Genomic DNA, 17,986 nt, shown 5'->3' with positions numbered 1-17,986 from the left:
GTAATGTCAGATAATCACAATATCGTTGTGCAAGTTCTATTGTTTATTAATGTAAAACAGTTAGAAAAAACAGTAATGTCAGATAATCACTATATCGTTGTACAAGTTCTATTGTTTATTAATGTAAAACAATAATGTCAGATAATCACAATATCGTTGTACAAGTTCTATTGTTTATTAATGTAAAACAGTAATGTCAGATAATCACAATATCGTTGAAACATTTCGACGCACTTTGCTGAGTTTTCATTGTGTACTTCATCTATCTAACGTCTTTTAGACATATTTGTTTTGACTGTGTTCCACCTTCTAGTTATATCTTGTTAAAATGGTGTAATCATGTTCATCAAATAAAGTTCTGTCAGAAGCACATTATACATCTGTGGTTTGTGCTGTACCGCATCACATTTAGAAGAAATAATAGCAATTTAACCGCACGCCGCTGTCGACGAAGCCTTTCGCATAATACCAGAGCTGAAATGATACAATTATTTCTTTGCGAGTTTTGTAGAAAGACATACGTGACTTATAACTTCCTTAAAGCTCTAAGAATGATTGATAAGGCGGTTCAATTTATATATATATATATCTGAATCATTGTCGATCAGCCAACTTACGTATAAAGTGTTATTTATTTTCAATTCCACAGGCACAGCATGTGAACTGTTGTTTTCCACGATAATGACGTATTTTCACGTTCTGTTTGTTTTTGACTTCCGCGCAAAGCTACACGAGGGCTATTTGCGCTAGTCGTCCCTAATTTAGAAGTGTAAGACTAGAGGGAAGGCAGCTAGTCATCACCACCCACCGCCAACTCTTGGGCTACTCTTTTACCAACGAAAAGTGGGAGTGACCGTCATATTATAACGCCCCCACGGCTGAAAGGACAAGCATGTTTGGTGTGACGGGGATTCGAACCCGCAGATTGCGAGTTGAGCGCCCCTAACCACCTGGTCATGTCGGGCCTTTCACGTTCTAGTGAGCTTTTATTCTAACCATCAATCAGGATGAAATGAAGAGACTTTATCTTTGTAAAGGACCCTCGAACTGTTTTATCTGTTTCTCTTGTGTTTTAGGCTTAGCCATTCACAAAACTACGACTTTCCAAGTTTCTGATATCCTACGATTAATACCACAGGCTTGCGATGGTTTTATTGTCTTGAAATTTTTACATGTTATACAGTAATTCGTGTACGCTACATCCGAAAATGATATCCATTTTTCTTCATCACGTATAGATTTTTCACAAAACGTTATAACGCAATACATAAAAGAAGACGTAGTTTTGAGACTAAAAGACGAAGATTTCACACACAAAAAATCAGGATGAATGAGGATGCATATTTGTTTAACATCAATGTTCTTCCCTTTTTCTTCAGTTTGTTTGTATATTTGTTAACAAACGTAATGAAAAAAATGTTCAATGTAGTAAACGAAATAATAATTTGATCTAAGTAAGATTTTTTTTGTTCTTCCCCATTTATAAAAATCCTGACGTGATATAAAAAAATGAATATTATTTTTGAAATTTACAACTTTTATGCCTGTGTTATTAGAGGTAAACAATTTTTATCAATGGACAGTTATTATATATATTCATAAGACGATACTGAACGTCTCATCGATCTCTCTGTAAGTAATAACAGAAATATACTAGAGCAGTTACGTATTGAAACTTAAAGCTTAACGTAATTACGCTCTTCCATCGAAAAATGTAATCAGTTTAGACAGAAATGGTAATTGGAAATATACGGTATCTTTTGCTGTTTTAACGTGGCTGAATTTTAATTCAATTTTTAAAATTAAACTTTTATATGAGCGATCGAATTTCCTTTTTTTTTGTATTTGCAGATAGCGACAGCATACAATGAATATAAATATGATTAGATGAATCATAAAATGTTTCATGTAACAAGTACAATCAGTAATGTATACCTAAAGGTTCTCAGATTTGTTGTTCTTGTTCAATATGACGATTGTCTGTGACGTCACGAAGAAATGTTTTAGGAGGAAACTGAAGCCACATGTTTTTATGAGTAAAACAAAAGTAGAACACCACCTGTGAAAATATGTAGGGCAACAAATGTTCTTGAACTATTAAACACATGTAGAAGTTTCAGATTGCATCAAATATAGCCTTTTTAGGGTTAGTACACCTGAAATAGACATAAAACAAAATATCCCACAGGGGGCAGTATTTTTTATTACACCCTGTCGGTTTTAGAAGTTACTGATTAAATTTTCTTTGATACTGATCTTTTTTCATTTATTGACCTGATGTTTCTTCTAGATATTCGCAACTTCTCAGGCTATATATGTCTATGTTCTAGACTTGAACCGCGCTGTTGATGAGCCAATCACCAACGTAACTGGATTTAGTGAGGTAAGAGATGTTTCTTACTATTATTTTAGGAGAATTAAAAATTGTTTTTTAAAATATAATTTTAACTGAAAACAGGTCTGGCATGGCCAGGTGGATAGGGCGCTTGACTCGAATCCTGCGGGTCTCGGGTTCCAATCCCCGTCCCAACAAACATGCTCGTCCTTTCAGCCGTGGGGGCGTTATTATGTGACGGTCAATCCCACTCTTCGTTGATAAATGAGTACCCCAAGAGTTGGCGATGGATGGTGATGACTAGTTGCCTTCATTCTAGTCTTACACTGCTAAATTAGGGACGGCTATCGCAAATAACCCTCGTGTAGCTTTGCGCGAAATTCAAAACAAACAAATTTAACTCAAAACAGGGATAATATTATATATATAGTTTGTTTGTTTTTAATTATGCACAAAGCTACACAAGGGCTATCTGTGCTCTGCCCACCACGGGTTTCTAGCGTTGTAAGTCCGCAGACATACCGTTGTGTCACTGGGGGCATAATATATATATATATATAATAGTTAAACTGTCAAGCAAAATAAAGTCAAAAGGAAGGACTACGTTAATCTAAACCTGTGATAATGACATTTAAGTGAATAAAACAAAATTTACTATACTATCAAGTCTTGATTGTTTCATAAAAATATTGACACTTCGTGAGAGCGCCATCTATTGAATAATTTTATCAAATATTTAAACTCGAATAATCTCTACTCTTTATTATGCATCTTTTGCTTGCAGGTAAAAATTAATAGGTTTAATGTAAATTTTCATTAAGGAAATCTAAAATAAATGCTGAACGTGCTATTTATTATTAGGCCAAAACTAATAAAGCGAATATAAACTTATTTTTCATTATTTAAGACATTGTATACCAGCGTTTCTCAACCTTTTCGATACTGGGGACCGGGCTCCCCAGAGGCTAAGCGGTAAATTTGAGGGTTTATAACGCTGAATATCGGGTTTTCATATCCGTGGTGGACATAGCACAGATAGCCCATTGTCTAGCTTTGTGCTTAACAGCAAACGACTAAACAAAATCAGCAGCGACCGGTTTTCGGACAACTAAAACGCAGGTACAAACAAAAAATCACAACGATTTACAAATGAATGTTCTGTCACTTTATTTATCACATATCTGCGGACCAGTGATTAAAAATCACAGTTCTAAGTTGCTTGTTAATATTCAGCATATAATAATACCGACAATACAGAGACGATCTACTATAAAGGAATTTATGATATACAAATATCTTAGTAATTAAAAATGTTACTCTAGTTGCTGAGAATATTTTACCCAAAACTAGTTGTTTGGTTTTCGTTTTGAAGGTAAATTGTTGCCCCCAACGACACAGCGTTATGTCTGCGGACTTATACCGCTAGAAACCGGGTTTCGATACCCGTGGTGGGCAGAGCACAGATAGCCCTTTGTGTAAGTAAGTTGTAAAGCGTATAACGCCGAAGCCGTTTCTTCTTAGTACGATTTATCATGATAATAATAATATGAGAAATATTATTAAACGAACAATACCTAAGTGCATAATAATATTTCAACTGCATGGTTTCAACTGTAAGACGTTGGTTGTATTGAATATATTTTACAATTTCTTCCTAAAATAACCTGCATTACGCCAGTTAATAGTGTAGAGTTCAAAATAAGTTCAGTGAAAATAACTGGAAACTTTTGCCTGAACAGCAACTTATGCGCACATGAGCCAAACGGTATGGTCAAAGATAGCCAGCCAGAAGCACCCACCGCCACAAAGGCCTTGCTCAATTCATTGAATCGAATAATGGGCTGGAGTACCACTTTTATAACGCCCCCTATACCTGAAAGTGCGGAGCGTATCCATCGACATCACGTCTCGCATCCCGAACCTTACAATACGCAGCCCGACACGTTAATCACTAAGCCACGTCCACCCCTGTTCAGCAGTAATAACCCATTGTTTATCTTCCTAGCTTCTAAGTACATTTCACGGAAGGCTACGAGGTTTCTGGGTTTGATGTGTACACTTATATTTATTGGTATGTGAACGGTTTTATACGATACACGTTGGTTGTATGTCATGAAATACAACATGTCTGAAGGCTGAAGCTGCGATACTAGATACACAACTTGACGTATTAAATTACAATTTCATACACTGATCTAACAGTTACTCTTTATTCCTGAGGTAAACTCTAATTATAACTTTTCTTGTTACAGACAACGCCCCTGGCGAATTTAACGTTTACCCCTTTAAGTTTGCTTCACGCATGGCTGACCGTGCTTTATTTGACTGTTGCGCAGAATAACAAAATCAACAGTGATACTGATGAAGACAATCTTCCAGAGGAAAAAAACGGAATTCCTGCACTTCGACCCCCCGTGGTTATTATTGGAATGCTGAGAAAATCAGATAACATAACCGAAGAAAGGCAACATATCATGGTATTAAAGAAAATGCCTAACAGTATAGTATTACTTTTTTTTCAGTAAAATGTTTTGTTTTGTTTAGACATATGTCTAACCAGTTTGATCGTTTCTGGTTATTGTTTTATGTTGCTACTCTGTTTTCACTGGTTTTCATAACTGTTACTTTAGGCATTATAATTTCTACGGATTTATGCATATCGTGGATTTAAAACGTTCAGTTGAACAGCTAGGGCAGAGTACAAATAACGTGTTATTATATCAATCAGAAATGAATGATCTTGATCTATAGCATTTGTTTGTCCTCAGGCGGAAGAAATGTTTGTAAAAATTAGAGAAAGTCTTCGGGATTCTCCGTATAAACACCACGTGGTACCCACTTGTTTTATGCTCGACTGGAGAGATACGGAGATGCTGGAAGAACAGATGGAGAGACTAAGAGAGACGATGAGGATGCTGGCTGTAAACCAACCCCAGATGCCTGTAGAAGTTCCCTTGCGATGGCTAGCCTTTGAGAGGGAGATGGCAAATTTGCTGAAGAAAGACGTTTACATGGCAAACTACTGTCAGGTAACTTGTGTAGCCCTTCTTGATGTTATTTACAGGTTAAACAGATTGTAAAATAGATTATGTTGATCTCTCTCTCTGAAACAGGCATAGTCAAGATATTTATATTATACAGAAGTTTAGTACATTATATTAATGCGATTTTAGAGCCTCATAACATCGTAACGGTGCGGGTCGTCATGTCCGGTCGTGTTCTATCGGACGACCGTGCAACTTGACAATAGCCCTGCATCGTAGTTTCCATTGCATACAGCTCCGTCGTAAGGCTGTTATTTCCAAAATTACCTCTTCCTACTTACTCTCCATAATCCATCTAGTGTACGAGGACAACAGTTTCTTAACGCTACTTTCAATAGACCGATCACACAAAAATCCATATATAGGCGATTCTTCCTGTGATTTTACATGTATGTCTTCGTATGGAATAACATAAATAGCCGTTTCATTTTCCAGATGCTTGAGGTATGCGACGGTTGAATGGATAAGTTATGGAAGCAGCTTTGTACAAGTGATTTGTGGCGCTTTTGCCAGAAAAGGATCTTTCTTGTTTTGTTTGGGGCTTGTGGAGAGTTTTTGCTACTAACATTTGTGTTCGTAGGTTTTCACCTGTTAAAAAAACGCCGCACTTCGCTTATCACAATTGGAGTACGACTTGTTGCAGATATCTTTCTGAATGGTCCTGGTCTCCAAGGTTGATCCATATTCCACAGCAATTAAGTACAAGGGCTATCGTTGTCTTGGAAATTTTAAATTGATCCATATTTCTTCGCTTTCCACAGCAAGTAAGTACAAGGGCTATCGTTGTCTTGAAAATTCTAAATTCTCGATCTGAACACATCTTTATGATTTGAGTGTATAAATATTTTACATCGGAAAGGGCTGTTACATACTCTTACTGAAAGCGGTATACGAATGCCAAACAATGTCATCATGCAGTTCTAATACATACCATTTTCTTGTGACTTTATATAGGCTGTGATTAACACGCGATTTACTGAATCGCATGTTCAAAATCATTTTAATTTAACGTGCGCAACCGTTTTTAGAAGTTGCCTCACCTACTGTATGAAGCACTTAAGCCCATTTTATACCCACACTTGTATGAGTGTTAAAGAAGTGTTATTTAGGTGTATTTTGGGGTTTAAAAGAATTTAATAAGGAAATTGTAGGTTTTTTCTCCCCTTACTAAAACCTTTCAAACACCTTAAAGGTGTTGGGAAGGTGATTTTGCTTGCCCTAAGTTGCTTTTTTAACAACTTTTTTTGTTTTTACTATTACGATACGGACACAGGATGTCATAAACTAACAAAAAGTGGCTGATTTATCCACGATAGCTGGTACTAAGTACTGACTCGTACTGTCCTCCAGCTTTGAAAAGGCAGAGAGACATTCCTTGTACATATTTGTACGTGTCTTTGAAAAACAGTCATTTTCATAAATGTCATTTGGTGTAATATAGTTATTCATTTCTTTATCATTATTTGTTAAGCCTAATCAACACTACTTAACGTTTAAACCAAATTCACAACTTTTGCTTATTAATTTTGCTCAAATGATGGTGTGGTGATCCAGGGCTCGAGTCACGATACGCCGTATTTTTAGCTTTGTGTTATTGTAACCGCAATAGTCAATTCCGCTGTTCGGCTAAGAGTAATTGTGTAGGCGGCGGGAGTTGTTAACTGGGTGCTTTCTCTCTAGTGAGCATTTTCAAATTGTGGGTGGTGGTGCTATGTCTGACCCTCGTGGTTTTTGAACTGGTCTTTTTTTAGACCATCTGTCGCTTAGGATGCAGTTTGTGTTGAAAATACCAAATAATGAATGTAATATTCATCAAACAACCTTGCATTTTATAATCATTTGAAACTGAAAAACATTTACTTTATTAATGTAATATTCATCAAACAACCTTGCATTTTATAATCATTTGAAACTGAAAAACATTTACTTTATTAATGTAATATTCATCAAACAACCTTGCATTTTATAATCATTTGAAACTGAAAAACATTTACTTTATTAAATTGTTCAAAATAATCACTACAATTGATTTAATAATCATCACAACATTCTTGTGTTTAGTAATGAACCGAAACTTTACATTAAATTTAGGGGATATGCGATACAATGCCTTGATGAACATACCTATATTCTATGTGAACAGTCTTCTATTACACCAGCATAACAAAACGATGTACGTTACCCCCTGTGTCATAGCGGTGTGTCTGCGGATTTACAACGCTAGAAACCGGGTTTCGATACCCGTGGTGGGCAGAGCACAAACAGCCCTTTGTGTAGCTTTGTGCTTAACTTCAAATAAAAATAGAAAACGTTTTTTATTTCTTCTTGGCTTGCAAGTGTTATGACAGTGATTCATTATTTTATCTCAACAATATAATGTATAGAATAAATTAACATAATTTGTCCATCAAGCCGTAGAATCAACATTCTGAGCTGCAATTTAAACATCCCTAGATATGTAAGTAATTCTAGAATGTTTGTTTCGGATATTCACGTAAACTTACACAAGGGTTATCAACGGTAGCTATCCCTAATTCTGAACTTATAGACTAGAGAAAGAAAGCAGATAGTCAACAGCACCCACCGCCAATTTAGGCTACTGTAATCGAATAATGGGATTTGATTGTCGCTCTTATAACGCACTCACGACCTCAAAGTGTAGAGCGCGATTTTTTCTTTCAACGGAACGGAAACCGAAGTACGTCGGATTTACAATCTGGCACGCTAACCACTGGCCACGCCCAGCTCCTAGTTAATTTTTTTTATGAAATGATCATACCGGTTCTCAGTTAATTTGCTATATACGTGATACGTCATCATGAAAATTAGTATTAGGAGGAAAACATATACAATATTCAAATCTATGGTGATGGTTTGTTGTTTTTCCTAGCTTTATGAGATCGCCCAAAGACAAGGAATTGGCAAAGACGACGAGTTCTGGGCAATGTTGGACTTCTTACACGATCAGGGAAAACTCTTATCGTTTCCCTGTAATCTAGTTGACAGAACCAGAGACAAGTGGGAGGGAATCGCTGTTCTGAGCCCCCAGTGGTTCATTAACCACATTTACAAAGTTTTCAACCCTTCGTTAATATCAACTAAAATTGAGGTAGGTTACATTTATAGGGTATACTAACTTACGACTCTATATGTGTGTTTATATATATACATATATATGTTTCGTTTGAAATAATTAAAAGGCAAATCAATATTTTTTTTTTTTACTTTAAAAACTTTTCCAGACGAATAACTTTGTTATTTAGAACTTAACTTTTCAGCTTTCGTCTTAAGAAATGCAGAAGCCGTAACCGGGCAGTAACTAAGAAAGCCATTCATTTGGGGCTTGTTGCCATAGTTTTATGAAGAAAGTTTCATCACCGAATAATTCAATTTGAAAATAAGAATATTTTTCTTCCCAAAGAAAATTGTTGTTTTTGTTATTTAATCAAGAACCTCATGATTGATTATATTTTCGGATGTGAAGTTTTTATGTGTTTAATTTGTCCTGAACAAGTCTTATGTTTTAATTTAAAATCCGAAACGTTAACATGCAGCTCATATTTAGCTTGAAGTTTTGTGGTTTGGTTATAACCGACAAGAAAAACTAAATTCTTAATCACTACTGTTTTTAGAAATATTAGTAGGTGCTGATACTATTGCTCTGTTCTTAATGCTCGAGGCAAGTTTGATCACGTTTTTTCTATTTCTCGCAGAAGATTAGAAGATTCGATGAGTTGGTTTTATTTTTTGTATTTGTTTAACATTACACAACCCAAAAGATTTTTACATAACTAACGCATGCGCTGATTTTATTTTACTTAGCAACCGAAGGAGAACCAAAGTGAATGTACTAGTGCAACCAGTGGTTATCTTACTGATGAGTATTTTAATTCAATATGGAGTGATGTTGCAGATTGCAAGCAGACGTTCATTGGAATTCTAGAAAATCTGGATCTTTTGTGTGAACCTGGAAAAGAAGAAAAGGTACAAATAACAGATTTGATTTGTTCTAGCGCAAAGCCTCATTAGGTTATCGGCTCTGTCCGTCACGGGGAATCGCACCCCGAATTTTAGCTTTGTAAGTACGTAAGCCTACTACTCACCCACCGAAGGACGTTTTGTTGACGTTTCTTTGTTCTGTTTGTTTGTTTTTGAAATTTCTCGCAAACCTACACGAGGGTTATCTGCGCTAGCCGTCCCAAATTTAGCAGTGAAAGACTAGAGGGAAGGCAGCTAGTCATCACCACCCACCGCGAACTCTTGGGCTACTCTTTTACCAACGAATAGTGGGATTGACCGTCACGTTCTGTATTAGAATAACGTTATTCTTTTACATACTGTTAATTTCTGTATTATAATAACTTTATTGTTTTAACTATTGTGAATTTCTGTATTATAATAACTTTATTCTTTTAACTATTATTAATTTCTGTATTATAATAACTTTATTGTTTTAACTATTGTGAATTTCTGTATTATAATAACTTTATTCTTTTAACTATTATTAATTTCTGTATTATAATAACTTTATTCTTTTAACTATTATTAATTTCTGTATTATAACAACTTTATAGTTTTAACTATTGCTAATTTCTGTATTATAATAACTTTATTGTTTTAACTATTGTTAATTTCTGTATTATAATAACTTTATTGTTTTAACTATTGTTAATTTCTGTATTATAATAACTTTATAGTTTTAAATACGAAGGTTACAAAGATACTTAATATCGTAAACAGCTTTTCAGTGGATATATTTCCTTTAAACAATTAAAAATACGATGTTTTAACAACAATCAAACAAACCGATGATCAATCAGTGAGATCCTCATTTCTTAATCACAAAGATTGTTGATATCCCAGTGAGTGCTAACTCTTCTACTGTTGTTGCTAGCTTACATCTGTGATTTTATTAAAGCTTATTTTTGGAAGAAAAAATAATAATCCTGAAGCTCACACTTATTTACTTGGAACGTATATTCATGATCTAATTAGTTTGAATAAATATTACTGGGTATATATTCTGTTGAATAAAATTATTACAATTGTTACTCAACTCAATATTTAGCTTTAGAAAACAAAATTATTCTATTATTATGAATATTTTTGATAAACGTAGCTAATTTTCCACTCCTTATCTAGTTTATATATAGGTTTTACAAAATATACTATTAAAATTTCAAAATAGTAACATCAGTAAATATTTACATAAAACTGTAAAATTTTTTATTGTAGATGTAAAGTTAAATAACATAAAAAGGGTCTTCAGTAATCTTTATAGAAACGGAAAAACTAGCATAGCAGAACGTTTAATACATAAAGCACTGTAAATACATGTCAAGCCAATCGTAATAAAAAGTTTCATTCGTAAAGTAAAGCCTGTGGTTATGAAAAATATCCCCCCGACTCAATAAAATCATTGCAACGCAGTTGTACGTACCTCCTTGTATCATCAACGAGATAACAGACAAGGATTTGAAGCTGAGCCAAATGTTAACAAGTTTCAGCCACACTTCAAAATCAATAGCAGCAGGTGGCTAAAAAAAACCTGAAATCATATTAGACCCGTTTGACCACATGCTCGTCAAGTCCATAAAACAACTCTAACGGACTTTCGTGTTTTGGAGTTTGATCACATACTGGTCAAGTCTCTAAAGCATCTCTAATGGACTTTTGTGTTTCTGTTCTTTAAGCATGTGTGTTAACGTTTTATATATATACAATATATTAGGTTATTGCAGGCTGCACAAGAGGAGAGGGTCAACATTGTAATGTTTGTTCACCGACTAGCCCTGATCTATCTCATAAAACTGTAGTGCCATTGTTAAGAAGTAGACGAAGCAGATATGAGCATGATCACTGGAACATTTAGCTTTCTGTGCTAGTATCTTCTTCAGTAACATACAATCTAACCTTTAATTGTGTAGTTTGTATTGTAATTTAATTTATCTGTCCTATATTCATTTTTCACCTGATTGAAATTAAAAGTCACGAAAGAGAGAGATACTTTGTTATATTAGTTCCTCTTTGCTTTACACATTAACACTAAAATAATAAAAATAACATACAAATTAATGAATAATGAATGGAAAACATAAAACTTTCAAATTATCATCGTCTGGAAACTTTCGAAGTTCAAGCAATTGTTCAAAACAGTTAGAATAACTGCTGTGTTTTCGTTGTGTATATACAAAAAGGAGAAAGAGAAAAATACAGAGAACTTAAATATTCTATTCATAACCTCAAAAATAACTTAAAGACTCTCTGCTTTTTTTTAGCAGGACCCAGACAGCGTCGACAAGAAGTTGGACAATATATATTGGATTCCTTGGGTTGCTAGGAAACAGAGACCACACACCACGACTTTAACAGACGAGTCCTGCTGTCTACGCTTGTACATAGACTTTCATGACTTGTTACCAGGTAGACATTACCAATGCAGTCCACAATCATGTCAAAATTACTTGTCGAAGCTTTTCATAAATCTAAGCCTAAGATATACGTGTATATATATAAGCTGGTTAAAAAAGGTGATAACAAAGATGCATATTGGTTAAGTGACTGATTTAATTTAATTTAATTTAATAAGCAATTTAAGAGACTAGTTATGTTACAGGTAGATTAAGAGAGGGGTTACCAAAGATTATGGATGTAGACTTAGGGTGAAATTAAACTTTTGAGTTACTAGCGTGTTTAAAGTAGCATAATTTCGCAGAAATTTAGGAAAAAGACCTTAACTAAAAATTAAGTGTAGTTATTATAATAAATGACAAGTTTCCAGGCTGGTTTAATAATGTAATACACGAAGGGTGGTTCACAAATGTTATGATTTAATATTCTGGTTAAAAAAAATAATTAGTTATAGGTTTGGTAAAGGCACAGTTAATTAATAAATAATTTAATACAGAAACCTGGTACCTAGCCTGCGAAACATTACCTTAATGGTAGATTAAGGTAAGTGGTAAGATATAATACCAGTAAAAATAAATGTAACCTAATAGATTGGTTGAAAAAATTACCTTATCAAAGAATTAAGTTAAATGGTGACATATAATACTAATAATTATAAGAAAACCTAACAGTTTATTTGAGAAAGATTAGCTTAACAATGGATTAAGGGAAATGGTAAGATTTAATACTAGTGAAGATAAATATAACAGATTGGACAAGAAAGATTAGCTTATCAACGGATTAAGGAAAATACAAACGAACAGAGAGAATAAACAATATTAAAATAAAATGATAAAAGCAAGGGAATCCAGGTGATGAAGTCTAATCGTTACAGGTTCTAGTTTTTTTGGTAATGATATAAAATTTTCCTAGTTTACTTCGGATTTCTCGAGTAAGTTTATTTTTTGTTCAGAATTTCATACTAAAGTACTTAATATTCGAATCTATGTCAGATTTAATTTCTTAGTTTATATGATTGATTAATAACATTATGAGAAAAACAAACTTCATATTGAATTTTCCCTTTAAACTATACAAAAAAAAATTAAAAAGATGTAAAGATGGATTGTTAAATGGCAACAATTTGGATATTCCAGTAGGGTTATTTTCCCGCCTGGTGGCGAGACTTGGAAACTGGGCATGTAGACAGGAATGGAGAAAGTTACCTCAATTATCTGCTGATCAGGGTCGAATTGCTGTACATCCGGGACATGATTTACTAATTGAGAAAACTCTGTTTGCTCACGCACAAATTATGGTAAGTTAGGTTACTCTAAAACTTTCGCAAGTATTACTTTAACTCTACTTTAACTTTATTTGGAATATAATCTTCACGTGTCGTGGCTGTAATTAAAGCGTGCAAAGGTTGTGTTACCTTCTCAAGAAAGGGAATCTGACGTTTCACCTACTATATTGTTCGGGAAGACATGGATCAAATGTCATTATTCAAAGGTGTTTTTTTTTTTTCTGTTTGGCAAGAAGGACTTCTTTAATTGCTCATAATAATTTATTTAATCACTGTAGATAGATAGATGGATGGAAGATAGATAGATGAATGGATAGATAGATGAATGGATAGATAGATGGCTGGATAGATAGATGGATGGATGGATAGATAGATAGATGAATAGATAGATAGATGAATGGATAGATAGATGGCTGGATAGATAGATGGATGGATGGAAAAATAGATAGATGCGTGGATAGATAGATGGATGGATAGATAAATAGATGGATGGATAGATAGCTAGATAAATGGATGGATAAATAGATGAATGGATAGATAGCTAGATAAATGGATGGATAAATAGATGGATGGATAGATAGCTAGATAAATGGATGGATAAATAGATGGATGGATAGATAGATAGATGGATGGATGGATAGATAGATGGATGGATGGATAGATAGATAGATGAATGGATAGATAGATGGATGGATGGATAGATAGATGAATGGATAGATGGATGGATGGATAGATATATGGATGGGATGGATAGATGGAAAATGATAGATGCATGGATAGATAGATGAATGGATAGATAGATGGATGGATGGATAGATAAATATATGGATGGATAGATAGATAGATGGATGGATAGATAGATGGATGGATGGATAGATAGATAGATGCATGGATAGATAGATAGATGAATGGATAGATGGATGGATGGAAAGATAGATGAATGGATAGATGGATGGATGGATAGATAGATAGAAGAATAAATAGATGGATGGATGGATAGATAGATAAATGAATGGATAGATAGATAGATGGATGGATGGATAGATGAATGGATGGATAGATAGAAGAATGGATAGATAGATGGATGGATGGATAGATAGATAAATGAATGGATAGATAGATAGATGGATGGATGGATGGATGGATAGATAAATGGATGGATAAATAGATGGATGGATAGATAGACAGATGGATGGATAAATAGATAGATGGATAGATAGCTAGATAGATAGATAGATGGATAAGATAGATGGATGGATGGATAGATAGATAGATAGATGTATGGATAGATAGATAGATGGATGGATGGATAGATGGATAGATAGATGGATGGATGGATGGATGGATAGATAGATAGATGAATAGATAGATGGATGGATGGATGGATAGATAGATAGATGGATGGATAGATAGATGGATGGATGGATAGATAGATGGATGGATGGATAGATAGATAGATGAATGGATAGATAGATGGATGGATGGATAGATAGATAGATGGATGGATAGATAGATAGATGGATGGATGGATGGATAGATAGATGGATGGATGGATAGATAGATAGATGAATGGATAGATAGATGGATGGATGGATAGATAAATGAATGGATAGATGGATGGATGGATAGATAGATAGATGGATGGATGGATGGATAGATATATGGATGGGATGGATAGATGGAAAATAGATAGATGCATGGATAGATAGATGAATGGATAGATGGATGGATGGATGGATAGATGGATGGATGGATAGATAGATAGAAGAATGGATAGATAGATGGATGGATGGATAGATAGATAAATGAATGGATAGATAGATTGGATGGATGGATAGATAAATGGATGGATAAATAGATGGATGGATAGATAAATAGATAGATGGATAGATAGATAGATGGATGGATAAGATAGATGGATAGATAGATGGATGGATGGATAGATAGATGTATGGATAGATAGATAGATGGATGGATAGATAGATACTTTTGATACTTTTTATTAAAACAACCAAACTAATTTTTACAAGTTTGACACCAAACAACCAGTTTTTACAAGTTTGACACCAAACAACCAGTTTTTTTGTTTTTGTTTACGTGGAAATAAAAATAGATATATAGATGAATTCTACTAGGGCCAAGGTAACAACATTTACCTGTTGGGACAAAGTTACGTAGAACTACTTTCCTGTGACTACAATTGAGAACATATCTTAGATCTCAACTCAGACGGAAGAAATATTTTAAAATGAAACATGAAACGCTAAGGCATGAGTTATCCTCATGATGTAGAATTATCGTTGTGTCGAATGTGATCTGTTTGACGTGGACGGAATACTTCATAAATACGCCAGAAACAGTTTTATTAGCATAACGACGTTTCGGTCAACCGAATCCGTGTGCAGTTATATTAACACTGAACCTAGAATCTAGCATAACGATGTTTCGGTCAACCGAGTTTCTATTAAGTTATGCATATAGTTAGACATATAAATTAGAAACATATGGGTTATTCTTAAGCATGAGAGTCACGCATATAAATTAGACGTTTCTGGGTGATTTTTAAGCATGGCGGTCATGTACATATCTTAGAAACATCTGGGAGGTTTTTATATATATAGATTAGAGACATATTGAAAATCCACGAATAAATCCCAAATCTAACATAACGACGTTTCCGTCAACCGAGGCTGTGTGAAGTTACGTACCAACGACGTTTCCGTCAACCGAGCCTGTGTGAAGTTACCTACCAACGACGTTTCCGTCAACCGAACCTGTGTGAAGTTACGTACCAACGACGTTTCCGTCAACCGAGCCTGTGTGAAGTTACCTACCAACGACGTTTCCGTCAACCGAGCCTGTGTGAAGTTACATACCAACACTGAACCTAGAATTAAGCTATCATTATGACTCCAGAATTCAGATCGTGCTTTTATGTTGTTAATATCTAAACTATACAATTAACTGTTTGTTCTGATTTTCTTTGTAGATTACTGTAATGCGAGTATTCAAAGCTGATCACCCAGACTGGAGTAACAGGCCACCCTCAGTACAAGTGTGTGAGAAAGTAAGATAATCTACCTTTCCGTGTTTTTACCTTAATTCGTAATGTAATAAAATATACGTGTTTTTGGCTTCTTGTTTTAGCTCTGTGTTATAACAAAGAAATCACGTGATCTTGAGCTAGGACTACTTAAAGGTAGATAAGTATATGACGCTGAAATAATGATTTTACATGCCTGAACTAATTTACGTAAAGATAAATAACTGTTTCATACAAGTTAGTTTAGAAACCTATTTTAACCTGAAATAATGATTTTACACGCCTGAACTAATTTACGTAAAGATAGATAACTGTTTCATACAAGTTAGCTTAGAAACCTATTTTAATCTGAAATAATGATTTTACACGCCTGAACTAATTTACGTAAAGATAAATAACTGTTTCATACAAGTTAGTTTCGAAACCTATTTTAACCTGAAATAATGATTTTACATGCCTGAACTAATTTACGTAAAGATAAATAACTGTTTCATACAAGTTAGTTTAGAAACCTATTTTAACCTATTACCCTACACCCAGCTGCTAGCATCGAATTTATTTTAATCTTAAGAGTAATATATAAATAGATAAAACCAAAAGTGAATTGTTTTACTCAGCAATTATCGTATACTTTAACCCTTACTGTGTCGGATGCTTGAAAATAGCCAAAAATACTGATAAATTAGTTTGGTTTGTTTAAGCACAAAACTTCCTAGTAGGTTATCTACATTGTGCTTGCTCTACAGGTCGAACCCCAAACTTTAGTCTTATATGTTTCCTCAAACTTACCACTGAGTCATATGAGGATAATTTAATATTTAAAAACTATCGTTTAGTTCACATACACACAGAGACTCCTATTGTGCGTTCTTATTTTTTCCGCCGTGCGTTTCACAAATAAATCCAACGTTTGTTTTTATTTTGAAGCCAACTTGTCCAGTATACCCTCCCCCCCAAAAAAAAGTCTAAATTAGAAAAGCTCTTCTTATTTCCTTTCGGTTTTTTCACTTAACGACACTTCACAAATATGTAACGCGAAAGCTAAATTCGGAATGTTATTTCCATTTTCGTACTGTTAAAATGGATAATAGATTTTATAAAATCCTTGGTGAACGGTTTTTTCACTAAACGTACAAAATTTGTTGTTTTCTATTGAGCATTAAATTTATTTCAAAAATCACTGCCCCCCCCTTCCCCAGTGGTTCAGCAGCAAGTCTTAAGGCTTATAACGCTAAAAGCCGGGTTTCGTTATCCGTGGTGGGCACACCATAGAGAGCCCATTGTGTAACTTTGCACTTAACAAATAACAAACAAAGTTTTCTCTGCAAATATTGCTTCGTTTAAACGTCATTGTTAAGCCATTTGTTGATATTGTATAACTTTAACTGTAAAATATTTCACTGCCTGGAATTATTAACACATAGAATAATAACATAGGTGCGCCATCTTCTGGAAGCTGAGCTTGAAAAATTGCGTAACAGCTGGTACAAACGTTTGTACTTCTGTCTTTGCGTGTCATGCCCATGCAAGAAGACTTGTGTACAACACGGCATACCAGGATGTGGAGGTCGTTCATGTCTTCATCTGCTACCACTCAATGATTGCCTAGCCCAGAAGGTAAGGAAGATGGCTGACAAATGTACTATAATAGTATATAGGTATAATCGAGTAAAAAAATACTTACTTCTTTGTACAACACCAAAGAAAACTGAAAAAAAAAACTCCGCCACTGAGTTTTATAACATTTTCCATCTACTTACGATTGTTGATTAATTCTTGTATTAGGAGGTGAATTAATTTTCCGCCACTGAGTTTTATAACATTTTCCATCTTCTTACGATTGTTGATTGATTCTTGTATTAGGAGGT

At 34.3% G+C, this 17,986-nt stretch overlaps 1 protein-coding gene across 1 annotated transcript in view; it reads left to right on the top strand.

Annotated features, from left to right (window-relative positions):
- Positions 1–17,986, top strand: part of LOC106459406 — a gene marked incomplete at its 3' end in the record, with an annotated part of 37,581 nt that overhangs the window by 2,274 nt on the left and 17,321 nt on the right. The window contains exons 2-10 of the mRNA XM_022385912.1: positions 2,291–2,383; positions 4,588–4,812; positions 5,104–5,364; positions 8,270–8,488; positions 9,202–9,363; positions 11,658–11,802; positions 12,927–13,087; positions 16,065–16,142; positions 17,556–17,735. Of these exons, the coding sequence (XP_022241620.1) occupies positions 4,765–4,812; positions 5,104–5,364; positions 8,270–8,488; positions 9,202–9,363; positions 11,658–11,802; positions 12,927–13,087; positions 16,065–16,142; positions 17,556–17,735 (1,254 nt within the window). The remainder of the gene's footprint in view (positions 1–2,290; positions 2,384–4,587; positions 4,813–5,103; positions 5,365–8,269; positions 8,489–9,201; positions 9,364–11,657; positions 11,803–12,926; positions 13,088–16,064; positions 16,143–17,555; positions 17,736–17,986) is intronic.

This window comes from Limulus polyphemus, unplaced genomic scaffold, assembly GCF_000517525.1.
Source record: "Limulus polyphemus unplaced genomic scaffold, Limulus_polyphemus-2.1.2 Scaffold604, whole genome shotgun sequence".
Taxonomy (NCBI): domain Eukaryota; kingdom Metazoa; phylum Arthropoda; class Merostomata; order Xiphosura; family Limulidae; genus Limulus; species Limulus polyphemus.
This window is presented reverse-complemented; position numbering and strand designations above follow the sequence as displayed.